At 42.8% G+C, this 27802-nt stretch overlaps 1 protein-coding gene across 1 annotated transcript; it reads right to left on the bottom strand.

Annotated features, from left to right (window-relative positions):
- Positions 1 to 1153: 1153 nt before the first annotated feature.
- Positions 1154 to 27660, bottom strand: LOC128351907 (vitelline membrane outer layer protein 1-like). Its single transcript, XM_053311930.1, has 4 exons — positions 27638 to 27660; positions 19536 to 19714; positions 2497 to 2600; positions 1154 to 1490 (listed from the first exon to the last, which is right to left on the bottom strand). Exons 2-4 carry the CDS (start codon positions 19692 to 19694, stop codon positions 1196 to 1198), a joined length of 558 nt encoding a protein of 185 aa, XP_053167905.1. The 5' UTR covers positions 19695 to 19714; positions 27638 to 27660; the 3' UTR covers positions 1154 to 1195.
- Between the last annotated feature and the right edge of the window lie 142 nt (positions 27661 to 27802).

Raw genomic sequence — 27802 nt, forward strand, 5'->3', positions numbered from 1 at the left:
CCTGTATGGTGACAAGGTAATTTCAGAAATAGGACCTCCATTGTTTCCAGAAAAGAGTAGGTTCTCCTGGGGTGGACAAGAAAAAAAAAAGTGGTGGTGGGATCTGAGCCATGCTGCAGTGGGCATCCAGTGAACAACAGAGTCCAGGATTAAGAAGGAAAAATGACATTCAGGGGTTGTGCAGGTCAGGAAGATGGAGAAACAATCAGCAGCAGCAATCGTAGAATGCAGCAGTTCAGGAATGTAAATGTAGGCCCAGTAATGCAATGAAATGAATTTGCACAAACATTCACAAGCTTTGCAGGCTCACACGCTTTGCAGGCTCAAACAACTCCATCTTCAACTTTACCTCCCTTTCCCTTTCTGACTCCACCCCCTATACTCTCTGAAAAATCCCCACTGGAACAAACTTCTAAACAAAAAAGCTTAGAAGATACTGGATAGAATACAACACATTTCAAAATTGTATGTCAACTCTAAATAGATACCAGTGATGGAACAGTACCTGGCCAGATGTTAGAGGCAGCATAAGGATTTTGAAGAGCATGATTCACCAGTATATCTCCATGTCCATTCACCAAGCCCTGCATAGTTTTTCCCGTTGTTAACTTTTTAACCTTTTGTTGACTACCCATCCAGAAGTGATACATGGAGGCTGTTTACTTTTCACAAGCTCCTAGCCTGGGTTAGGCTGCTCAATGTGGAATGCATGTAGATTTATATCCATGTAGATCCCAGTGCTCCCACTCAGCCTAACCCCACTTCAGAGTCTGGCTCTTAACCAAGGTTAAGGATGTAAGAACTCAGCTGCTGGGATCGTGTGTGTCTCCTAGTGCTGCACACAGCCCAAGGAGACACAGAGACAGGTGCCTAGAGTGACTGTCTGGTGGGGGAATCCCCTAATGAACCACCCTCAGTGCAGTGGTTTTCAGAGGCCGGATTCCTGGAGGCCAAGATGACATGTCCTGGCCTCTGGAGATCCACACTGCTTGGCGCAGTGCAGCAAAATTCACTTGGTCATCTGGGGGAAGATGAGTTGGCCACCCCTCTAGTTATAAAAATAGCCCCATAGAGTGTTAAGCAACTGAGATTTTTAAAAGACAAAGACAACTCTTAGTTCAAGATTTAATTGTCATTGAGATTCATATTTTTGAACACAGGCAGCTGTGTTGTAAGAGACTGAGTCTCTTGTGGTTCAGTCACAGCAGTAGAACTTCACATCATTAAGGGCTGTGTCGTCACCAGCACCGTTGTCAACGTCCATCTTAGTCACTATCCCACATATGAAGCCAGGGGCACAGCTCTTACTCCAGGCCCCAAACTTCCCCCAGTTGTGTCCACGACCGCCCAGAGCAATGCCAAATTCACATCTGAAGCGGATATTGTTGGCTGCTGTATCGTCAAGGAGCCCTTGGGGTTCTTCTACCTGCAGAGAGAATTGCTGCAGGTTGCCTTCGGGGCAACTATCATTCACTCTCCAAGTTCCCCACCTGCCAAAAAAGACAATGATGAAGATGTCCTGAGAAATTTAGGACAAACAAAAGGAAATACTTCTTCTTGCAGCACATAATTAATCTGTGGAATTTTCTGCCACAGGATGTTGTGATGGACACCAGTTTGGGTGGCTTTAAAAGGCACTTAGACAAATTCTTGGAGGACAGGTCCACCAATGGCTACTAATCTTGATGACTATAGGCTACCTTCAGATTCAGAAGTGGGATGCCTCTGGATACCCATTGCAGGGGAGCAACAGCAGGAGTGGGGGTATGCCTTTAGCTCCTTCATGTGGACTTTCCAGAGGAACCTGATAGGCCATTGTGAGGCTATTCTCACAACCAGCAAAAATCAGGCTAGGAGAGCGTAGCCCAATTTTTGCTGCTCGTGTAAACCCCTTGAGAAGCCCTCCCCTTAGCCCAGGTTAGCAGAGGGAGTGCTCCATTAAATGGGGTTAACGGATTGTGTGCTGCTGCGGCGCGGCTCCATGCTACAGCAACTCATGAGGAGACTCCCGACCAGGAGGCTAAAAAGCAGCAGCCTCCCTGCTCGGGGGTCTCTCCAGCATGCTCTGTGTGCTTGCACAGAGCATGCTGGAACTCCCAGGGGCTGTGTGGCCCCTGAACTCCCAAGCCCCTGCCGGCTCCATAACGGAGCCGGCAGTCGTGTGGGTGGCCGATCAGACCACCCAGGCAGGGCTTCCTGATTGTCTGTGGAGAGAGTGAGCTTAGCCCGCTTTCCCACAAACCCTTGCAAAGCGGGTCTCACTGATCGTGAGACCCGCCTCTGTGAGTAACAAGATGTGGGGCTAGATAGGCTTGGGACTGATCCAGCAAGGCTCTTATGTTATTTTGTAAATAAATCAAAAGCAAGTGTATCTATTCCAGTCATTCCTTGCACGTCAGAGGAGGAATAACAGCAAAGAATTCAGCCACACCCCTCCCACTGCCACATTCTATGCAACAAAGTCAAAGAGGAAAAGCAAGCAAAAAAGTCACTCACTTTCCAACTTGAGATTCAATGGTTGCGCCATCAGTACAGTGCAGACGGATGCCATTCAGGCCTGTATCATCCTGCCACGCTTGAGGACCTTGGTGATCGTGTACCTAGAGGAGAAGGAAGGAAGAGAAGGTGATAAAGCTGTGGACAATACAAGGCGACAATATTTTCCCCATTTATGCATGCCTCTGTAGGCTAGTTCTCATGATTATGAATAGGAGAAAGTTCCTACCTTAGTTTGGGAGCTGTGTGTGCTCCCAATATTTGATTTCCTGTCCATTAAAAACAAGGTCAGAAGCGCCAGCAGTGATTGTGTGCTATGCGGAGGCAGGGTCAGAGTGTTCCCTCCTATCCAGCAACAGGACACACTACCAGGGGAGGAGAGCTGATCTGATGATAACAAACATTAATTGACCCCTTTGCTAAGCAGAGTCCACCCTGGTTTGCATTTGAATGGGTGAACACATGTGAGCACTGTAAGATATTCCCCTTAGGGGATTGATTGGAGCCACTCTGGGAAGTGCAGAAGGTTTCAAGTTCCCTCCCTGGCTTTTCCAAGACAGGGCTGAGAGAGACTCCTGCCTGCAACCTTGAAGAAGCTGCTACCGGTCTTGCTGGATAATACTGCAAGACTGCATTAAGCTCGAGGAATGAGGTTAAGGAGGCTGATGAAGCTTTGTGGGTGAAACAGTGAATATCCGGAAGAGCCGTTCGACGTTGATCCATGAAGTTTGTTTTTCTGCATTAGGGCATGCAGTTGGCTTTATCTTTGATTCATGACATCTAATTTATGGAAGCCATGCTCAACGGGTTCTCTGCAATCTGCATGTTTGTTATTTGAAACCTTCACTCCTGTGCGGATGGTATTGAGCGTCTCTCATATAAGCCAGCACACACACACCCTTTCTTTTGCCCTGTTCAGCCACATCCTTATATGTTCAGTTTGCATTCTCCTAAAGGGCATAAGGGGGTTAATTCGCTGACTGATGACGTCCACACCTCGTTGTTGCTTTTTTGTTATTTGGAACTTCTATTATGACATTGGACTTTTCCCATTTCATCTAGAAGCCCTATTTTTGCCTTGTTCAGTCACACCTCCTCTGGAAATCTCTGACTGTCATTGTATATGCTAAAATCTATGCATTCTGTATCATGAGATGGCAATTTTTGCATTATGTATCATGAGATGGCTTGAGTATTACTGTATATATTATTATTCTTGTTTAGCATGGATTAATGATTTTTGCTCATTAGTGTTATTGATTATTTAATTATTGGTTCATTGTTTCTTAATATACATTTTCAGTGTTTGGCTGCTTTATATTATTTGTATATTTGTTTTTCGTTGTCACAGTCCGATTTCCTCCCCCCCTCTTTTTCGCCAGTCTGTGTAGACAATACTGAACTAGATGGACCAATGTTCTGACTGAATAAGGCAGCTTCCTATGATCCTAAGTCTTTAATGGAATAGGAGGGAAGGCCCTCTGGCCCAGCTGCTGCTTAGCCTGTGATCACTGCCAGTGGCTCCAACCTTGATTTTAACTCAAACATGAGCCGAAAATGGGAATCGCTCCTGAGCTAGAATGGGAGGCTTCTCTTGCCCTGTGCATAGTCTGGGAGTACTTCTGGACCCAAACCTCTCCCTGGTTTCTCAGGCTGAGGCAGTGGCTAGTGGGGCTTTCTATCCGTTTTGGTTGAGATGCCAGTTACGTCCATTTCTGGAGATAAAAACCTTAAAACAGTGGTGCATATGCTCTTATCCTCCAGACGTGACTACAGCAATGCACTCTAGGTTGGGCTGCCTTTGTACATAGTCCAGAAATTGCAGCTGGTACAGAATGCAACAACCAGGTTGGTCTCTGGGGTTACCCGAAGAAATCATATTACACCCATTTTAAAAGAACGACATTGGCTGCCAATAAGTTTCCAGGCAAGATACAAAGTGCTGGTTATTTTCACAATGGAGGGAAGTAAGAAGTTGGGTCCCCCAGGGATCTGTACTGGGACCGGTGCTTTTTAATTTATTCATAAATGATCTAGAAGCAGGGGTAAGCAGCGTCTTCCGGTTGGACTGCCAACGCAGCTGCACGCTTCCCTGATGGGGAAACCGAGGAGAAGAAATTAAGGGGGTTTTGAGGCTTCAACCCCCCCATCTCACCCTGGATTAAAGGGTTGACTTCAAGATAAACCACTGTTCCCCCTTATGCCAGCTCCCTAATTCAGAGCCGCATTGGAGGACGCAGTTATGTCTTAGGTAGAGCGGTGGGGGCTGGATTCAATCAAGATTACTTCTCTCTCGGAAATCTTTCTGACCGAAGCTGGCTGGCCGCCAATTTCTACGGTTTGGATTTAATTAATTGCTTAAAGTTTAAGAAGCTCACCTTTCTACATGATTGATGACAACTTGCTGGAATTCTTCCTGCGTTTGCTGGAAAGATATCACAGAACTACAAGACGCGGCTGTAAGTTTTCTTTGGCTATAATTAAGGAGGGGAACCCAATCTTCTTGCTAAATATTGGAACTCAAGAGTTGAATCGATGCTTAAAAGTTTTCAATATTTGGATAAAGATCTTATTAGTGGAAACTACTTTTCTTTTTACTTTACTGCTATTTGAAAAAATTCATGGAAGAGGAGTTTTGCTATTTGCCATTGAAGCTGTCCATCACTAACTTAGCCAATTACAGCAAAAAGGCGTTTCACACTACTGTGAGAAAACTGAACTGCCAGTGATAAGATATATGAGTTGTGGTGCAGAATTGTTTATATTTGGGAAATGATCACAGGCTTTTACTTTCTCTCTCGAGATCAAGGACATTAAACCCTGTTGTGAAAGTGCTCTACTCTTTTTTCTCTCCTCTATACTACGAAAGGGGAAGGAGGAAAAAAAAGATAATGCAAAAAAAGCTACACCAAAGTCAGATACATCCACAGTCCAGGAAACTTTCCCTTCCAAGTTCAGGTGTGGGGGAAGTCAAAATGCCTGTAGATATGGATCAGACATTAGCAGATATGAAACACTTACTCCAAACAAACGCAACTACTCTTCAACAAGTTAGTACTGATATGTTTCAATTGAAACAGAGTATACAGCAAATCCAACAAGATACACAGACATTAAATGATAGAACATCAAATATTGAAGAAACAGTAAAGAAATTAGCACAAGACAATAAAGATTCAAAACAAGGGTTGACACTTTAGAGAATGAAGTGGGGTCACTGAAAGATGACAAGGAAAAATTATTGGATCAAATGGCATTGTTGTAACTTAGACAAAAAGAGAGATTTTTAAGGTTCAGAGGCATTCCAGAAAGAGCTGGTCAAGATATCAAAAAATTACTTGGGGAGAAGCTTGCATCACTTTTGGGAATTTCAGCTGAAGAGATGGAGCCACAGATTGAGGTAGCTTTTCGTTTAAACTCGGATTTTGCTACAAGGAATAAATTAATTAAAGACTGTTTGGCACAATTTACTTCAAAATCAATTACTGAGCGAATTGTTCCGGCTCATTTTGTTACAGCCCTTACTATTGAAACCCAGCAGATAAAAATTTTGAAAGAAATACCAGCCAGAATTCTAAGAAAACGTAAGGATTACAAATTTTTGACAGATGCTTTGAATTCCAATGGAATACGTTTTAGGTGGGAAATACCGGAGGGAGTTTCTTTCTTTTATAAGGGCAAGAAGAATAGATTCACTGAGCTCCTCAAAGTGCAAGAATTCTGGCGGAAATACAAAAAAACTTATCCTCTGAGCATTCAGCTCCCTCAACACATAATTCAAATTAGACCAGATGGCTAACAGAGATTACAGGATTTTTTCTTGGAACATTAATGGGTTGAACACAAAAGCAAAAAGAAATAGAGTCTTTCATTTTCTTAAGAAACAAAATTTGGACATTGTGTGTTTACAGGAGACACATATTAGAAAGCAAGATAAAAAAAATTTAGTTACCAAGGCTCTTGGACAAGAATTTGTTTCCTCAGACAAGAAAAAAAGGGGAGGTAGTATTTTATGTTAACCAACAATTTGAACCCAAATTGATTTTTAAAGATGATGAAGGTAGGCTACTAGCATTGGAAATTCTAATCTCTGGAATTTAAACGGTGATAATTGGAATCTATGCCCCTAATGAAAAGAAAGTTGAATTTTATAGTTATTTGGATCAAAAGACGGCTGAGTTAGCGAATGTCAACTTGATTATATTGGGAGACTTTAATGGTGTTGTTTCTACATCTTTGGACAGAAAATCAGATATATTGGAAAGGAATTTACAAGGTAAACTTCCTAAAGCATTTTTTTTTATTTAGCAGAACACATGGACCTTTACGATCTATGGAGAATTAAAAACTCAAATGCAAAAGAATATACTTATTTCTCTGAAAGATATCAATCACATTCAAGGATAGATATGGTTTGGACATCTAAAGCTATTATACCATGTATGAAAAGAATTGATATTTTACCCAGGACTTTTTCAGATCACAATCCAATTTGTTTTCACATGGAAGAAGAAAGGAACGACTTCATTTCGTTGGAGATTGAATGAATACCTCTTGAAAAAAACCAGATGTTGTAGAGAAAGCAAAACAAGAAAAACAAGAAAACAAAAAGAAGTTAAAGGATTATTTTGAATTGAATTTAAATCAAGGAATGGATAATAAAATTATCTGGGATGCAAGTAAAGCGGTTATGAGAGGTTTTTTCATAAAGCAAAATGCATATTTTAAAAAGCAAAGAGGATTGAAAAAAGAGACACTATTGATGCAGATCTCCAAAAAGGAAAGAGAATTATTATGGGTTAAAGATAAGAAGATGGCTACTCAAGCTATCAAAATGTTACTACAACAACGCTCTATGTTAGTAGCAAATGAACTAGAACGGAATTTGAAGTATGCTAAGCAAAGGACATTTGAGTTCGCAAATAAACCAGGCAAGTTGTTAGCTTGGAAAATTAGATCGGGGGGGGGGATTCATATCTAAAATACTTACAAAAATGGGCTTTCCTATGATGGAAACAAAATAAGAGCTGAATTTTTTAAATACTATTCACAATTATATAAAGGCAAAATAGTTGATGACAAAAAAATTGAGCAGTTGCTCAAGACCAAAAATATTCCAAAGCTTTCTAAGGAACAAATAGAAATTATGAACACTCTGATAACAATCATGGAAATAACAGAAGCAATAAATCAAAGTAAGCCCAACAAGGCCCTAGGACCTGATGGATTGTCAGCTTTGTATTACAAGTCATTCAAAGATCAAATTTTACAGCCCTTTCAATGGACTATGAATGACATTTTACAAAATGGAATTATGCCGGATTCGTGGAAGTATGCAAATATTGCAGTAATTCCAAAACCAGATCAAGACTTAACGTTAGTCAAAAATTATAGACCAATTTCACTTCTAAATAATGATTACAAACTGTTTGCTGCCATTTTGGCAAGAAGAATGAAGGTTATTTTAAGACATTTTATTCATTAAGATCAAGCTGGCTTCTTGCCAAAGAGACAATTGAGAGATAATGTGAGAACAGTCCTGAATGTATTGGAGTATTATGAAAAACATAATGATAAACAGATGGCGATGATTTTTTTGGATGCAGAGAAAGCTTTTGATAATGTTTCATGGCAATTTATGTGGAGATTATTAGATGTAATGGGTGTGGGCAACAATTTTATTAGGGCAATTAGGCCAATTTATTCAGAGCAATATGCTAAGATTATTATAAATGGATAATATTCAGACAACTGTGAAATATATAAAGGGACCATACAAGGATGTCCACTTTCCCCATTGCTTTTTATATTGGTCCTAGAAGTGATTTGTAGAAGTATTAGAGAAGATGATAAATTATGTGGCCCCAAAATTGGGAAACAAGACTACAAGTTGAGAGCCTTTGCGGATGATATTGTGGTTTTTTTGGAAAACCCAATGGACAAGATTGGAAGACTCTTGGAAAAAATACAACAATTTGGACAGTTGTCTGGATTCTATATAAATAAGGCCAAAACTAAAGTTCTGACTAAAAATATGGATCAGAAATCTAAGGACAGATTCTCTGAAATGTGAGCTGAAAGTGGAGAAGAAAATCAAATACTTTGGGGTCTGGCTAACAAACAATAATTCTTTGTTGTTTACAAATAATTATGTTAAAATATGGAATACAGTGAAAATTGATTTACAAAGATGGTCTAAAATGAATTTGTCTTTAATGGGAAGAATCTCAGTGGTGAAAATGAATGTTCTGCCTAAAATGTTATTTCTCTTTCAGACTATTCCTATAATCAACAGTTTAACTTGTTTTAAGCAATGGCAGAAGGATATAACTAAGTTTGTTTGGCAAGGGAAAAGACCAAGAATTAATTTTAAGAATTTAACGGATGCAAAGGAAAGAGGTGGTCTTACTTTACCAGACTTAAGGTTGTATTTTGATGCTGTTTGTTTGACGTGGCTAAAAGAATGGATAACATTAAGAAACCCTAGAATACTTGATTTGGAAGGATTTGATAGAAGGTTTGGATGGCATTCATATCTGTGGTATGAAAAAAGCAAAATACATAAAGACTTTTTGAACCACTATGTGAGAAGGAGTTTAATGAGGGTGTGGCTAAAATATAAAAACTGGTTGGAACCTAAAACTCCGCTATGGGTATCTCTAATTGAAGCTTTATCACGTAAAGAAGTAAATATGCAAATGCATTGGGGTACCTATAAGGGTTTGTTACATTTTCAGGAAAAGGATTGTAAGTTAAAAAGTTTAACTGAAATACAAAATTTGGTCAGAGATTGGTTTCAGTATCATCAGTTAAATGAGATATATAAGAAAGAATTTAAAGTTGGATTTGAGGATCAGATTTCGAGTTTTGAGAAGGAATTATGTGAAAATGATGAAAAATTAGTTTCTAAAATGTATAAACTGTTACTTCTGGAGGAGACAAGAGAGGAAGTGGTTTAAAAAACCATGATAAAGTGGGCTCAAGATGTGGGTCATAATATAGAAATGGCAGCCTGGGAAAAGTTATGGAAAATTGATTTAAAATTCACTGCATGTTATGCTTTAAAAGAAAATTATTACAAAATGATGTATAGATGGTATCTGAAACCAAAAAAATTGGCATTAATGTATAAAAATGTTTCAAACAAATGTTGGAAGTGTGGACATTCTGAAGGCACTTTTTTTCATATGTGGTGGTTCTGTGGGAACGCTAAAGCCTATTGGGATATGATATATAATGTGTTAAAGAAAATATTTAAAATGACATTTCCTAAGAAGCCAGAATCCTTCCTGCTGGGAATAACACAAGGTGTAATTTCTACAACTAATTTAACACTTTTTATGTATGCTTCTACGGCAGCCAGAATTATATATGCACAGAAATGGAAGAGTAATGAACTGCCTTCAAAAGAAGACTGGCTGATAAAAGTTTTGGAATATGCGGAGATGGCAAAACTTACAACACTAATAAGAGACCAAAATTTGGAATGTTTTAAAGAAGATTGGAAACCATTCTTGCTGTATCTAAAGAACTACTTTCCTACTATGGACTTTACAGAAGAGTTTGAAATTTAGTAAAAAAACTGCAGGTTGGGTAGATTAGCTGTGTTTGTAAGGCTTTAAATTTATGCTTTGAATTATTATTATAGCAAGGGTAAACTTTATAGCTGATGATTCACGAAGAGATGTGTGCGGGAAGTCCACTTTTTTGTCTATTTGTAATGAATGACAATATTACTATTGTTAAAATCAATAAAAATTGAATTTGGGGGAAAAAAGAAGCAGGGGTAAGCAGCAAGGTGGCCAAATTTGCAGATGACACCAAACTCTTTCAGGTATTGAAATTCAAAACGGATTGTGAGGAACTCCAAAAGGATCTCTCCAAGTTGGGAGAGTGGGCAACAAAGTGGCAAATGTGGTTCAATATTGGCAAGTGTAAAGTGATGCACATTGGGACGAAAAACCCCAGCTTCAAGTATACACTGAAGAGATCTGAGCTGTCAGTGACTGACCAGGAGAGCGATCTTGGGGTCGTGGTGGACAGCTTGTTGAAAGTGACGACTTAATGTGCAGCAGCTGTGAAATATGCCAATTAATTCCATGCTAGGGATCATTAGGAAGGGGATTGAAAATAAAACAGCTCATATTATAACGCCCTTATACAAAACTATGGTGCGACCACATTTGGAGTACTGCGTACAGTTTTGGTCACCACATCTAAAAAAGGACATGTTGAACTGGTAAAGGTGCAGAAGAGGGCAACCAAGATGATCAGAGGCCTATAGCACCTTTCTTATAAGGCAAGACTACACCACCTGTGGCTTTTTAGTTTAGAAAAAAGACGACTGCGGGGAGACATGATAGAGGTCTATAAAATCATGCATGTTGTGGAGAAAGTGGATAGAGAGAAATCCTTCTCCCTCTCCCATAACACTAGAACCAGGGGTCATCAAATGAAATGGAGTGTCAGGAACTCTAGGACCAACAAAGGGAAGTACTTTTTCACACAATGCATAATCCACTTGTGGAATTCTCTGCCACAAGATGTGGCAGCAGCCAACAACCTGCATGGCTTTAAGAAGTGTTTGGATAACTTCATAGAGGAGAGGTATATCAACGGCTACTAGTCGGAGGGCTGTGGGCCACATCCAACCACAGAGGCAGAATGCCTGAGTACCAGTTGCAGGGGAGCAACAGCAGGAGGTAGGGTATGCCCTCAACTCCTGCCTGTGGAGCAGCATCTGGTGGGCCACTGTGTGAAACAGGATAATGGACTAGATGGGCCTTGGGCCTGATCCAGCAGGGCTGTTCTTATGTTCTTATGTTCTTACCTATAAAGACCCGAATGGCTTGGTTCAACGGTATTTAAGAGAACACCTTCTTCTTCATCAACCCCACCACCTATTAAGATGATCTGGGGAGGTCTGGTTGCAGTTGCCACTGGTTCGGTTGGTGGACACTTGAAATTGGGCACTTTCCAGGATTGCCCCGGGACTTTGGAGTGCACTTCCTAACAAAATTAGAGCCCCTCCTTCTCTGGATGTTTTTAAGAAGGGCCTGAAAACTTATCTGTTTAGTTAGGCTTTTAGTTTATAGATTTTAATGTTTATATCTGTATTTCAAACTGTTTTAATTGTGCTTTGTGTTTTACATTGTAACCGCCCAGGGATTTGCATGTGGGGCAGTATGTGGGAAATGTGGGAAGGAAGGAAGCAAGGAAGCAAGGAAGGAAGGAAGGATCATGGTCATGAGAACAGCCCTCACATTTTTAATGTGATTAGCACTGCACTCTGGCTTACAAGTCAAAATGGACTGGATATTCAATGGGCTAATTAAACAATAAAGCAATCTTAGCTCTAGTCATGTGCAACTGGTTACACACAGCAACTGTTGACCATAGATGCGGATGTGTATTCACATCTGTATCAAAACACATTTGCATGCATTAGGGATATGCATGGAACCTGTTTGTCTGGTTCAGTCCAATTCCGGTCCGGACAAACTAGGTCTGGTCCGGTTTGCCCAATGAACCGGGCCAAACTGGTTTGCAAGCTGGTTCAGGGGTATACTTGTAAAGGGGAATCCAGGGAGGATTTCCCTTTACAAGTAAAGGAGGATTCCTTAACTTGAGGTGGGGAGACCAAGTGAAAGGGTGCTTAATACCTTTTATTTTCAGGCCACGGCAGTAGCCACAGTGGCAAAATGTCTCTGTAGGTTGTCAGGGGTGGTGACAGGGGCTCCTCCAAGCCCCCACCCCCAGCCTCCCAAATGAAGGGGTGGGACCAGACCGGGCTGTCATTCAGGAGCCGGCGGGAGGGCTTGAAGGAGTCCCCGCTGCCTCCCCCTGCTGCCTCTCGAGACTCTCTGCCACCGCCAGCTGAAGATAAAAGGTATTAAGGATGCTTTCTCTCTCCTCCGCCCCCTTATGTTAGGGAATCCTCCTTTACTTGGAAAGGAGAATCCTCGCCGGATTCATTTTTACAAATATATCCTTGAACCAGCCCACGAACTGGTTCTTAGAACCAGAGCCGGTCTGGTTTAAACTCAGAGTGCCCAAACCAGGCCAGTTCCATTTGACCCATGATTCGAATCAAGCTGACTTGCACATCCCTAGCATGAATGTTTGCATCTACTTTTGCCATGCAGAGAAGCAAACTTAATAAGAGAAATGCAACATTGCTGTTGCCTGGCCTAGACACTCCTGCATCTGCCCACCTGTCCCTGTCCCTCTGCGTTCTGCAGGGTTTTTCTCAGGTCACGTATGCAGCACAACACCAGACCTGAATTGCTTCCACACTATCAGTGTTGTCTGGACTTGCCATCTTTTGTAGATTCACCTTTTGCAGAGCTCTGATTCTCTGCAAGTGCTCCGCAAACCCCATTTTTCTGCTCATGAGTTGCTGCGGCGCGGCTCCATGTTGTGGCTACTCATGAGGAGACCCCCGACTGGGAGGCTGAATAGCAGCCTCCCGGCTTGGGGCTCTCTCCAGCATGCCCTGCACGCTCACGCAGGGCATGCTGGAACGTCTGGGGGCCGCGCGGCCCCCAAACTCCCCAGCCCCGGTCGGCTCCATGACGGAGCCGGCAGCCATGTGGGTGGCTGCTGCGGCCACCCAGAGTAGACTGTCTGCTCTTCTGCGGGAAGAGCGGACTAAGCCCACTCTTCCCACAAACCCTCCGCAGGTCGTGGGAACCACCTCATTGTCTCTTTCATTTCCCCCTAACATTAATAGGTGGTTGCAGCTGTTCAATATACAAGGTCTCTTTTATCTTGCTCTTTACTGTATTTTCTTCAACAGCCAAAACAAACATCTTTGTTTGGGCAACTCTCCCTTCATGTTTTTTCTTACATATGTTTTGCCCAGGGTTTCAATTGGTTTTTATTATGGTGCATGGCTTCCAAGTGCTCTTAATACCTTGCCTGAGGTTGTAAGAGCTTTGTGTTTAATTTGATTTTACCTGCACATTATAAGAGGACTTAAATCTTGTCAGATTGCTTACAGCCAGAAATCTGTGTCCCATATGCAGAATCCCATTACTATTTCTCTTCATTCTCTGTTGGTCTCTGTTCCTCCAGAATATAAGGTAATACAAAAGCATTCAGCAACATCTTTACTCTGAAGGACCATTTTCTCTAGTAGATTTCATTGAGCAGTTCGACAGTGGGAAGCCGCTCCATAGATGCAAAAGTAATCATCTTGTCCAGCTTCTTTGCCTAAAAACTCTTTTGTTATCCCACAACCTACTGCTTCACAACTGGGCTCATAACCCAATGCTGCAGAGAAATTACTTAATCTCGATAAGTAATAAATAGTACAGGAAGCAACTCTAACTGAGAAACAAGAGTTTGATATTTACTACTAACTAAAAGCACAGGATAAGAAAACTGCCTAGAGACTTCAGTTGTGGGTAGTATACAAATATGAGAGAGAGAGAGAGAGAGAGAGAGAGAGAGAGAGATTGAGAGAACAATAAACAGACTAACAGTCTCTTATGCAGAGAGAGGGAGAATCTCTCAGTTTGAATTCAAGACAGAAGATAGTAAGAAGCAGAAAAACAAAACTGTAACTTTACCCCCAGGCCAGTACATAGACATATTCAAACACAGACAAGCATGCCCCACACGAAGAACTCAGACAATGTTCATGGCAAAATCCCAGCAATGAAGGAGAGGAGGTCTATCAGGCATGTTGGAGCTCCAACTGTAGAACTCTACAGAGTTCTACAGTGAGAGGAGAGAATTTTGTCTGAGTTCTGACTGTTGGAGCTCCCTCCTGTCACTGCAGAAACTCATTCTGATTATGCCCAACATAGAACTCTACATGAATCACATTTTTTAAAAAAGAAAAGAAAAGAAACTCTAGGGCTTGTTGTTTGAGAGATGGAGATCAGTGTCCATTCCTATGCAACATGATGTCTCAAGATCAAGTCCCAGAGTTCCTTAGTTGGCCTGTACACTTGCAGGAGATGTCCACTGGTGTGGTAGCCAAGAGTGCCTGTTCCTATCTCCTACTGCTATCATGGGGGTATAGATCCCAAGAAGAGTGCAAGCAAGAGTTGCTCTCAAATTTCCAGGCCACAGAAGTATGCAAGTAAATGTTAGCCTTGATTGACAATTTTGCCCAGAATCTTCGTTTTAAAAGATTAATTTCAAGCCATTGGTAAATGAACATTTTCCTAGTGGCGGAACTTTGGAACAAACTATCATGATTTTAGAAGCCATTTCTGACCTCATACAAACTGGATGCTTTATCCTATTAGAGATTTATGCCCAGTGGGGCTCTATAAAAATATTATTTTGGAATTCTGGACATTCTTTTACTAAAGGTATGTGTTGTGTATGTGTCCTTAAATTTACTGAAATAAATGTTTGTTTCAAAATGTATATTTAAAAAATTTACAACCAAAAAATACACAAATAAAATGGTTAAAACATTACAATAATTTAAGATGTAAAACACCACTAAAACTATTAAAAACCATAAAACTATTCAAACTGTATCTAATTAAGCCTGGGTGAACAAATGTGTCTTGACTGCCTTTTTTAAAGTTGTAAGAGATGGAGAAGCTCTTATTTCAGCAAGGAATGCATTCCAAAATCTCAGGGCAGCAACAGAGAATGCCCGTCGCTGAGTAGGCACCAGACGAGCCGGTGGCAATTGCAGACGAACCTCTCCTGATGATCTCAATGGGCGATGTGGTTCATAGAGAAGAAGACGTTCTCTTAAATACCCAGGGCCCAAGCTGTTTAGGGCTTTATAGGCTATAAACAAGACCTTGTATTTTGCCTGGAAACGTATTGGCAACCAGTGTGGAACTTTTAAGATACAAGTGATACAGTCTCTTTGAGATGACCCAGAGACCAACCTGGCTACCACATTCTGGACCAACTTCAGTTTCCAGACTAGGTACAAAGGCAGTCCCACATAGAACACATTGCAGTAGTCAAGTCTGGAGGTGACCAGCAGATGTACTACTCTTCTGAAGTCATTTATCTCAAGAAACGGACACAGCTGGCGTATCAACCAAAGCTGATAGAAGGTATTTCTGGCCACCTGGGATACCAGGGAAAGGTTTGTGTCCAGAAGCACCTCCAAATTGCATACCTGTTCCTTCTGGGGAAGTGTGGCCCCAACCAGAACAGACAGACCCCATCCAGAACAATCAGATCAAAATTGCAATGTTTAAAATGATATTAATTGTTAATTGATTCAATGTTTTAAATGATATTAATAGTAAACCACCCAGAGACACAGGTTTTGGATGGTATAAACATATTTTAGATAGATAGATAGATAGATAGATAGATAGATAGATAGATAGATAGATAGAATGAATCTCTCGTGTCCCGACCCCACAAATAAGTACCTCCATTTTATCTGGATTCAGTCTCATCCAGCCCATCACCACCTCCAGGCAGGCATTTAGGGAGCTTGTGCCTTCTCCTGATGATGTTGACAGGGTAAAAGAGTTTTGGGTGTCATCAGCATACTGATAACACTCTGCGCCAAATCTCCTGATGATCTCTCCCAGCGGCTTCATGTAGATGTTAAACAACATTGGAGACAATACGGAGCCCTGAGGCACACAATACAAAAGTTCAGATTGTGAAGAACAGCAGTCTCCAAGGGACAACATCTAGAACCTGCCTGAGAGGTAGGAGCAGAACCACTGCAAAGCAGTGCCTCTAACTCCCAGCCCCCTCAGACGCTCCAGAAGGATGGTTGATAGTATTGAAAGCCACCAGGAAGTCCAAAAGGACAAACAGAGTCACACTTCCTCTATCAATTCCCAGTTGGAGATCATCCATCAGGCCGACAAGGCAGTCTCCACCCCATAGCCCGCCCAAAAGACAGTCTGAAATGGGTCTAGATGTCTCTCTGCATGACATAAAAGTGCTCTTTTGAGTACACACACATACACTACTCAGTAAAAATGCCCTGTGGCTTCCCCTAGTTTAGTCAGTCTATTCCTCAAAGTTGCCCCCCAACTCCATGCTGCAAAGCTTCACAATCCTCTGCACACGCTTACAATCACTGTCTTCTTTATTACTTCAGCTAGTTTAGGGACTATTTAAAAAACAACATGAGTGCTATCCAGTCTTGTTGTTTTTATTATTCTGCAGACTGTTTGGTAAGTATCCCCTTCCTGTTTCTGCTGCTGTTTCATCAGAAGATTCGGTGCAGAGTGTTATCAGTATGCTGATGACACCCAAATCTTTTTCTCCATGTCATCATGGAGCCACACGGACATGGTGGTGTGACTGACTTTCTCTCAGTATCTCTTTCTTGTTGTTGGGGAGAGAGGAGATTCTCTTGCCATTGCAAAACAAAAAACAAAAAAACAGAACCAGACCAGTCCAGGAGGGCCAACAGGTGAGGTAACTGACTGAGAGCAGAGACTGAAAAAATGCTTCCACGTCAAATGAAGGTACAAAATTTTCCTTCATTCACATTTGCCATCAGTTTTCAAATCAGGGGAGGAGCATGTGGTTTGCAGAAATGCAACAGAGCTAACATTCCAAAGGTAGATATAATAACATTTTGACCAACGTTAAGGTGAAAAATTAACATCTTAAAGAAAAGTAATTCAAATAATTGGCTTAGTCACTGCCATATTGTAAAAGAAAAGAAATTAATAATTATTTTAAACATGGAAACCTTTAAGAGGTCCTTTTGATTCTAGATGCTACACATTAATTACTTAAAGTAAGGGTGTGTGTGTGTGTGTGTGTGTGTGTGTGTGTGTGTGTGTGAGAGAGAGAGAGAGAGAGAGAGAGAGAGAGAGAGAGAGAGAGAGATTTTAAAAAGTCTGCATACAGTGTATCTGCAGTTATTTTTATTTGTAAAATTCCTTGTAATGAGAAGGTTATAAAGTTTTCACAGCTTCCCACAGATCAAATTATGCTTTATATTGATCAGTATTAACCCATGACATCTTTCTCATGACATTTAGTGTTGGACAAAACAATAGGAAGGGATAATATAACTGGCATGACTTAGAAATTATTGAGCATTTATCGTAGGAAATGCCACCTTAAGGGGCACAGTTGGGAAATGCTTGACTAACAAGCAGAAGGTTGCTGGTTCGAATCCCCAGTAATACTATATCGGGTAGCAGCGATATAGGAAGATGCTGAAAGGCATCATCTCATACTGCATGGGAGAAGGCAATGGTAAACCCCTTCTGTATGCTACCAAAGAAAACCACAGGGCCCTATGGGCACCAGGAGTCAAAATTGACTTGACAGCACATTTTACCTTTATAATAGGAAATGGCAGTCGGTAGTAATATCTTCAAATTTCCTCCTTCCTTAAAATGAGTAATTACTTAATTACTCACTCATTACTTAATTACTTACTTAATCACTCTCTGTGTGTGTCTGTGTCTGTGTGTCAGTAAGCTAAAAAAAAAAACCAAAGAGGAGTTGTGAAAATGAACATGGTGGGGTTTGCTTGTTCAAAGCCAGCTAAATTTCTTTTTCTCTTTTTGGGAGCATGCAGGGGTGTATCTAGGGTGGGGCAGGGAGGGCACATGCCCCGGGCACCACTTGAAGGGGGGGCGCCATTTAAAAAAAAATTAAAAATGACAAATGAAAAAAAAATGGCCACCACACATGCTCAAATGGCCTCTCTGAGGCCCTAGACCATGCCAGGTCTTGCAGAGGCCATTTGAGCATGCACAGCAGCCATCTGTTTGCAGCTGCCTTTTTTTGGAAAAAAAATTATTTTAAAAAATGGCCACTGCACATGCTCAAATGGTCCCTGTGAGGCCATAGAGGCCAGCAGGGGGAGGGGAAACTTTGCAAAAAAAACCCCACGACCTTTATGAAGCCCCCCCAAAGGGGCTACAGGTAAAAAAAACAATATTAATATAATATAAGTCACTGTACACATATTCATATTCAGAGAATATTCAGTACAGAGAATCAGGGCTTGTGAATACTGAGCTGAAGCTTATGAGCTAGGATTGTATTCATTTGCTCTTACTTTGCTTCTTATGATAAGTTAGTTAAATGTGATGTCACAAATATTAATGGTGAGTTTGTCTTTGAATCAGTGTGAAATCCTTATTATTAAGGCCCACTGGGAGTTTCTTGCTCCCTTTCTTTCATTTTAACTGTTTACTCTGCATATCCTTTAATTATTTTCAGAGTATCTGGGAAAAGTCAAATTCTCCATTTATTTTTAAAACTTATGTAATTGTGATGCTACAATGCATAGTAGAGAATTAGACAGGCACTTCTGTTTAGTTTTCCAAGTACACCTCCACATAGTATTTGGGTATTTCATCAGCCCCAGCATACTGAAATTGGTAGTTTCCAGCATATTTTGGTCTGGCTATGACCACTGCTAAATAGTTTTTGAAATATTAAAAGATTAAGGAGCTTGACTTGTATTTTTGAGCTAATATTATGGTAAAGTTATCTGAAAGATGGGTGTCAGATGTTTGGACAGGGGGCGCAATTTCAGTGCTTGCCCTAGGTGCTATTTTCCCTAGATACGCCTCTGAGAGCATGTGTGTGTTTAGTGTGTGTGTGTGTGTGTGTGTGTGTGTCTGTGTGTGTGTGTGTTAACTATCTATGCATATATCTTAATGTAATAATAGTATTATTAAATTACAAAAATCACCCCTTTGCCCAATTTCTTTGAAATGTGGGTGGTACTGTAGCTTCAGCCCATTGGGCACTACCACCCAACCCACTTAGGCCACAAAATGGAGGTCCAAATCTCTGAATTTTGGGGGTCTGAATCTGGGGTGATTTGTTTTGTACCCGAATCTGGGCAATTGTGGACAGGGGTGATTTGTTTTGGCTACGAATTTCCCGAATCAGCCAGATTCAGGTACAAATCATTTTGTACCCAAATCATTTTGCACAGCCCTACTAAGCTCTACTGTTTCCCCAGCTTTCCTTTCAGGGTTCAAGAACTATTTTCTGAGGAGTGTACAGAAAGAAAAGAAGGAAGCAAGTTCAGAGAGAGTGAGCTGTGACTTCTGCTCAGCACTGGGGTTCCTAAAAGGAGTGAAGGAGATTTTTACCTTCAGTTGGAACGCGTGAGCATAACCTTTAGGACAGAAGTGTCTTGGACCCCAATTCCCCCAAGGAGATCCATTCTCCACTGAGATGACGGATTTATATTTTCGGGAAGAGATGCAGCCGAAGGTCAGGAAGAGCACGATGCCGATGGAGAAGTCCATGGAAGACAGTCTTTTCTAAACTGCAGTGTAGAAATATAGTTGAAAGATAACAATCTTGAGAATTTTTACCACTGTAAAGATAACAAGTCCCTTCTCCTCCAGCCAATATCTCTCTGAATCCTTTTTCACAGAGCTTTTCAGACACTCCCCGTAGAGGAAAGATAGGAATATGGGAAGCGACCTTATATCAAGTTAGATCATTGGTCCACCTAGCTCAGAACTCTCTCTACTGACTGACAGCGGCTCTCCAAGATTTATTTATTGCCCCTCCAGTACACTACTGCTCAGGGCATCTCACAACATTTCAGGCAGGAGCCTTTCCTAATCCTACCTGGGGATGCCAGGGAGTGAAGCTGGGCCTTCTGCATACAAGCTGATGCTCTACCATTAAGCTACAGCATCATCCACAAAGGGGAAGATCCTAGCAGTCAGTACTCACATATAGAAGCTCTTCTCATGATCCGTGAGAATAGCTTCTGTCAGGCTTAGCCCGCTCTCCACGCATATGAGCAGCCACTCATAGCTGGATGGCCGAATCAGCCACCCACATGGCTGCCAGCTCCATCACCGAGCTGGCAGGGGCTTCAGGGATCTGGGCCACACAGCCCTCAGGAATCCCAGGATATTCTGCATGAGCACACAGGGCATCCTGGAGAGGCCCCCAAGCCTGGGAGGCTGCTTGCAGCCTCCTGGTGGGGGTCTCCTTGTGTGTTGGTGTGGTGTGGAGCTGGGCTGTGGCAGCACAAGAACAACCAAACAGGGTTAGTGGAGCGCTAGCTCAGCTAACCTCGTTTAAGGATAGGGGTGCTTTAGGTGGTTTGCTGCCGGGAGCCAAGCAGCTCCCATCACAGCAGTCGACCAGGAGAAATCAGGCTAGGCTCCCTTAGCCCAATTTCTCATGCTTGTGTGAATAGCTTCACAGTCATCCATCCAAATCCAAACCAAAGGGGACAGTTGGTTCTTCCTTACTACCAGATGACCGGTTCAAGGTGCAATTCCTTTGAGTTAATATGAGAAATGGACTGACTGGTTGTTCCTACTACTATTTGCTTCCTACAAACATCTCAGAAGTGCTGGGAAATGTGGGCTTGTCCGATTCCAAGGTCCTCAGAAAAGCACACTTGGCTACTAGAAAATACCTTACAATTCAAAGCGAAAGGTAGGGCAACAGTAGTGGACAGATTCTCTCTTATAAACATCAGGTTGGTTCTCACAATTGCAGCAATGTTAGTTGGATGGGAATTGGCTATTCCCATCCAAGTAACTCGCAATTTCCCACAGAGCGTGTCATGTAAACCCAGGATTTTTTGCCAATCTCTGTTTGGAAATGCACTAACCTGACATGGAGCTGACATGGAGCTGAGATGCGTAATCTGGATCTGAAGTCAGCTTGACCATGCGGGACTCATGTGAGATTTTTGTGCTGCCCAACAGAGATCAGCAAAAAAAATCCTAGGTTCACACATCACACTCCATGGGAGCATGCTTCCCACCAGAGGTGCACCTAGGTAATTTTGGAACCTGGAACTAAAGGCCTTTGGAGCAACCCCCCACCCCACCCCCGCCACAAGCCAATGCAAGCTAAGCATCATTTTTTAACCCATAGTTTCTTGAGGGCACAGACCACACCACCCAGGACAGACTAAAGAGGATTGGGGGGCCCAGGGGGTGTGGAGGCCCTGGACTTTGGCCCCAAAATCCAGGTATAAGAGTGCCTCTGCTTGCCACCAGAATCTCCTATTTCTATCCTACTAACAATGCTGCAATTATGAAAACTAGCCCGTTGTGTTGTATGAATTTCTGGATAACATAATAAATTGTTATTAATTCAGAATGACTGGGAATTTGGCTAGATCTCTTTCGGATCTAGAACCCCTCCCCAAATAATCTTCTGTTCCAGGGGTTCCCAACCCAACCCTATGGTACTCCAGATGTTGATGAATTACAACTTCCATCATCCCCAGCCACAGTATTGTATTGAGGTTGATGGGAGTTGTCATTCATCAACATCTGGAGCACTACAGGTTGGGAATCCCTGTTCTGATCCATATATCTTAGTGATCTGGCTCTAGCTAATTTGGTCATTATATGAACACCCTCTACATTTCTAGTGACCCATTTGCCTTGATAATAATTTCAGGTCTAGGAAGTGGGGGGAGAAATGCTCATTAAATATTGCAAAAAAGATGTGTGAAACAGATGATAACACTAATTTAAAAAAAAAATCTGGAAAAGTGTTGGAAGCAACCCCATTTTGGAGGATGGGGTGTCATGGTCTAGAGGGGGCCCTTTCACCTTATAAGTTCAGGCTCTCTAGGGCAAGGCTGCTCAACTTCGGCCCTCCTCCAGATGTTGTCCTATAACTCCCATAATTCCTGGCTATTGGCCACTGTGACTGGGGATTATGGGAGTTGTAGTTCAAAATCAGCTGAGGGAGCCTAAGTTCAGGAGGCCTGTTCAAGGGGAACAGAAAAACCACTTGGATCTTAGGCTTGGCCTTTCCCAGAAGGGAGTCCGACTGAAGTGGTTGACTAAGGGCAAGACAGGAGCCCTATTCATAACGTAGGGCTGTTCCCACAACTAAAATCAGGGCTGGAGGAATGTCTGGCCAGGATAGGAGAACCATGTGCTCCTGACTGGCAGTCATGTGTTTGCAAGGATCAAGGTAGGAGGAAGTAAGAGTGATCATATGGGAGTTGGGTAGGACAGCTTTTCACTCACCCTTAATAAAAATGCTGGGAACAGACAGAATGTGGGTTGGCAACAGTGTTCCCTCTAACAGAGACTCCCAGATGTTGTTGACTACAATTCCTAGCATTCCCAGCTACAATAGCCTTTGCTTGGGGATTATGAGAGTTGTAGTCAACAACATCTAGGAATCCCAGTTAGAGGGAACACTGGTTGGCAGTGCCTGTCCTACCCAGCTCACACCTCATCAGTCTCCCATTCTCCTACTTAGATCTTTACAAACACACAACTAGCCACTGTGAGGGTACACAGCTCTCTTTCCCTGGCTGGGCAATTCACCTGGATAGCGTGGATTTGATCACCTGAATAGGATCATGAAAACAGTCATATTATGTTGTACCTGCACTGAGGATGGCATTCATTTAAACATTTGTTTAAAAAGTAGAAGGTAGGTACAAGTCCCTCAGACAGGAAGTGTACAGCTGCATCTGTGTTCAACATAACACTAACCCACACAGATCTGTACCTGTGTACACTGTACCACAGATTGTATGAGTGTTGAACTTAACATGTGGATAGCACTAGAGGTGGCCCTCATTATCCACAATCCTGTCACCCACAGTTTCGAACATTCATGGTCAGGCAATGTAGACCCAACCTTGTTATCTGTGGTTTAAAAAGTAGGCTAGATTCATCTATCCATGGTTCCTGGGTGGCCGGAAATGACTTCTGATGTCAATTGAAACCACCTGGACTTTCAAAAAACTTTCAACAAAGTTCCTCATTGAAGACTCTTGAGAAAACTTCGCAGTCATGGGATAAGGGGACAGGTTCATGTGTGGATTGGTAACTGTTTGAAGGACAGGAAACAGAGGGTCACAATAAATGGACAGTTCTCTAAGTGGAGGGAAGTAAAAAGTGGGGTCCCCCGGGGATCAGTACTGGGACTGGTGCTCTTTAACTTGTTCATAAATGATCTAAAAGTTGGGGTAAGCAACAAGGTGGCTAAATTTGCAGATGACACAAAATGATTTAAGGTAGTGAAATCTAAAAGAGATTGCAAGGAACCAAAAGGATCTCTCCAAACTGGGTGAGTGGGCAACAAAATGACAAGTGCAGTTCAATGTTAACAAGTATACAGTATCTCAGGTGGAGGCCATGGGCAGGGGTGCTTTCTGTCAGCTTCAGCTGATTTGACAGCTGCGCCCATTCCTTGAAGAGGATGACCTCAAAACAGTGGTGCATCAGCTGGTAACCTCCCGGCTTGACTATTGCAATGTGCTCTGCATGGGGCTGCCTTTGTATGTAGTTCGGGAACTTCAATTAGTTCAGAATGCAGCAGCCAGATTGGTCTCTTGGGTAACCCGGAGAGACCATATTACGCCAATTTTGAAACAATTGCACGGGCTGCTGATATATTTCTGGGCAAAATACGAAGTCCTGGTTATTACCTTTAAAGCCCTGAATGGCTTAGGCCGGAGTTCGCTCAGAGAGCGCATTCTTCTGCATGATCCCCACTGCACATTAAGGTCATCTGAGGAGGTTCGTCTCCGGTTACCACCAGCTCGTCTGGTGGCGACTCAGAGACTGGCCTTCTCAATGGCTGCTCCGGGACTGTGGAATGCATTCCCTGCGGAAATCCATAATTTGAATTCTCTATTAGCCTTCAGGAGAGCCCTTAAAACGTATTTGTTTGGCCTGGCTTTCTAAGATTTTAAAATCGGTTTTAATATTTTAACCCGGTTTCAGGGTTTTTAATTATTGTGATTGTTTAATTGTTGTTTTAAAATGTTTTTAAATTGTTAATTGTTGTTATATTGTATTTAATTTTTGTTTTTGCTCTTTACTGTTTTAATGGTTTGTTTTAATTGTAAACCGCCATGAGCCATTTTGGAAGGGCGGTATAAAAATAAATAAAATAAAATAAAATGAGAGAAAGAAAAGAAGGAAGGAAGGAATGGAGGGAGGGAGGGAGGGAGGGAGGGATGCATATTGGGATGAAAAACCCCAACTTCAAGTATATGCTGATGGGATTTGAGCTGTCAGTGACTGACCAGGAGAGAGATCTTCAAGTCTTGGTGGAAAGCTCATTGAGTGTCAACTCAATGTGTAATAGCTGTGAAAAAGGCCAATTACGTGCTAGGAATCATTAGGAAGGGGACTGAAAATAAAACTGCTAATATTATAATGCCCTTATACAAAACTATGGTGTAACCACATTTGGAGTGCTGCGTGCAGTTCTGGTCACTGTAGTGTAGTTCTAGTCTCTGTATCTTAAGAAGGACATTGTAGAAATAGAAAAGGTGCAGAAGAGGGCAACCAAGATGATCAGGGCCTAGAGAACCTTCCTTACGAAGCAAGGCCTGGGGCTATTCAGTTTAGAAAAAAGAAGACTGAGATGATAGAGGTCTATAAAATGATGCATGGCATGGAGAAAATTGATAGAGAGAATTTTTCCTCCCTCTTTCATAACACTAGAACCAGAGATCATCCCATGAAACTGATTGCCAAGAAATTTAGGACTGGCAAAAGGAAGTACTTTTTCAAACAATGCATAATCAACCTATGGAATTCTCTGCCATGAGATATGGTGACAGCCAACAGCGTGGATGGCTTTAAGAAGGGGTTAGATAAATTCATGAACAGGTCTATCAATGGCTACTAGTCTGAGGGCTTTAGACCTCCTCCAGCCTCAGAGGGAACAGGAGAGATACCAATACCAATTGCAGGAGAACAGGAGAGAGGTAGGGATTAGGGATGTGCGGACCAGTCCGGCAGTCCGGCGGTCCAGCAGTCTGGTCCGGAGGTTAGGGGTCCGGTCCAGCTGGTCCGCGTATTTTTTTAAAAAAATTAAATTAGATGCTAAGTACCTTTAGCCCTTTCATGGGGCTTGCTGAAGAGACGGGAGGGTGTGTGCGTGCTTTTTCCCTCTCCCACCGCCGGCCTTCCTCATCACCGCCTCACCCCGCCATTTCCTCATAGAGGGCATTGGCGCATGCGCAGCGGCTGCCAAAATGGCAGCCGCGCACTGGTACAGAGGCCCGAAAGGGCCGAAAAGGTTGCAGGCATGGCGGTGATGAAGAAGGCTGGCAGGGGGAGAGGGAACCCGCACGGACACACACACACACACACTTGCGGCCTCAGCAAGCCCCCCGAAGGGGCTAAAGGTACTTAGCATCTAATTTAATCTTTAAATAAAACAAAACAAATAATTTGGGACCAGACTGGACCGGGGGGGGTTCGATGTGGGGGGGCCAGACCATACTGAACCGGGCCAGACAGTTCCATGCACACTCCTAGTAAGGATGTGCGGACCAGTCCAGAGGTTCAGGGGTTTGGGGATTCGGTCTGGAGGTTAGGGGTTTGGGGATCGAACCGAACCCCACCCTGGTTCCGTAAGGCCTGGAACCGAACCTCCAGACAAGTCCGTGGAACGATCAATTATTTAAAAAAGTTAAAATAAAATAAAAGCCGTTCAGGGGGCTTCCTGTAGGCCACAGCGGGGTCCACGAAGGTTCCTCCTCCCCCCACCGGCCTCTGAAATCAACACCACAGCTGGGTAAAGCAACTCTTTTCAGCCCATTCAGGCCTCCATAACTGCACATGGTGGCCATTTGGGCTGCAGCTGTGCATGCGTAAATGGCCTCTGCGAGGCCTGGCATGGCCTATGGCCTCACAGAGGTCATTTGTGCATGCAGAGCACCAATTTTTTTGCCAAAATGGCCACCGCACATATGCAAATGACCTCTGTGAGGCCGTGGGCCATGCCAGGCCTCGCAGAGACCATTTAGGTATGCGCAGCACTGGCCAAAATGGCCACCGCACTCAGTTACGGAGGCCCGAATGCGCTGAAAAGAGTTGCTTTACCTGGCCATGGCAGCAATTTCAGAGGCCGGTGGGGGGTGGGGGAACCTTCGTGGGAACACATACACATGTGCACACCACAGCCTACAGGAAGCCCCCCCCCGAAGGGACCACATATATTTTTATTTTTTTAAAAAAATAAAAACAAATCCGCGATCCCCCGCCCCCCCCCCCCCAGACTGGACCAAACCAGCGAGGAGACCGATGTGGGCCAGACTGAACTTGGCCGGTCAGGTTTGAGTCCAGTCCGGACTCGAACTGAACTGGGCCAGCCGGTTCTGTGCACACCCCTAGAGAGAGGGCATGCCCTCAGCTCTTGCATGTGGGCTTCCCGGAGGTATCTGGTGGGTCACTGTGTGAAGCAGGATGCTGGACTAGATAGGCCTTGGTCCTGATACAGTAAGACTTTTCTTATGTTATTTTGTTCTGGTGACCATTTTTCAGGACTGAGCCTTTTTGTGGATCTTTAGAAAAAAAATTCCCACTATTTTTCACAAAAAATCAGACAAATTTTGGGTGGGGGCATTGCTGGACAGCTGGAGAATTGAAGAGTGTGGTACAGTACTTTTTTTCACTTCTTTCTGCCTCCTCCCTGCCTTTTTAGCCCCTTTTTAACCTCAAGGAACTGAACCCCCTAATTCCCATTGACTCAAGGTTTTGTTCATTATCCACAGCAGTAGGCCAGAACAGAACCCCCACGGATAACAAGGGCCACCTGTATAATCATCCGCTGGTTAGGCAAGTTGAGGTCAATCCCACTAAGTCAGTGGACATTTTCATGAAGTGTGCCCCTCCTGCCTTTTTGATGCACCCCTTTTTTTTGGAGAACAGCTTGGCTGTATCCTCCCCTCCACCCCTGGCGCTGCCTCATTTGATTCTGGCAACCTTTTGGAGCTAAAGAAATTCTAGCTGGGTCACCACATTCAACACAATTCCTTGATTGGTTTTGTGCTATTTTATGGAACACTCTGCCTCCTGAAATTTGTAATGTTCGCTCTCTTATGTCCTTTAAGAAGCTCCTGCGTCCTATCTATTTTGCCAGGCTTTTAGTTTTTAATGTGTGTGTGTGTGTGTGTGTGTGTGTGTTCTTTTTCTTTTATTTCTCCCCACTTCCCCTACCACACACACACACACACACACACACACACACACACACTTCTTCTCTTATCTTCGTTGTTCTTTTAATTTATGCAAACAGCCTCGAGTCTAAGGAAGTCAGGCAGTCAATAAATTTGCTAAATAAATAAATAAAATGTTTTAAACTGCCCAGAGACCTAAGTTTGCACAGTGTAGAAATATAATACATAAATATAAATGTTTAAAAATAAACATTTGCCCTCCCTTCTTCCCCCTACCTAACTCCTGAGACCAAGCAAGGAAAATCTACTTACAGTTTCACCGAAGTCAAGCGCCTCCAAGGAAGAATGAGAGAGACATTGAGCAAGGCAGTGAGATATGAATGTGGGCAGGTCAGTGAGCAGGGGCAGGACAGCAAAAGGTGGGAAACCGAGTTCTTGTGAGGAGCTCCGTCACACTCTGCTGCTCTATGACTGAGC

Source organism: Hemicordylus capensis, chromosome 3 (genome assembly GCF_027244095.1).
Source record: "Hemicordylus capensis ecotype Gifberg chromosome 3, rHemCap1.1.pri, whole genome shotgun sequence".
Taxonomy (NCBI): domain Eukaryota; kingdom Metazoa; phylum Chordata; class Lepidosauria; order Squamata; family Cordylidae; genus Hemicordylus; species Hemicordylus capensis.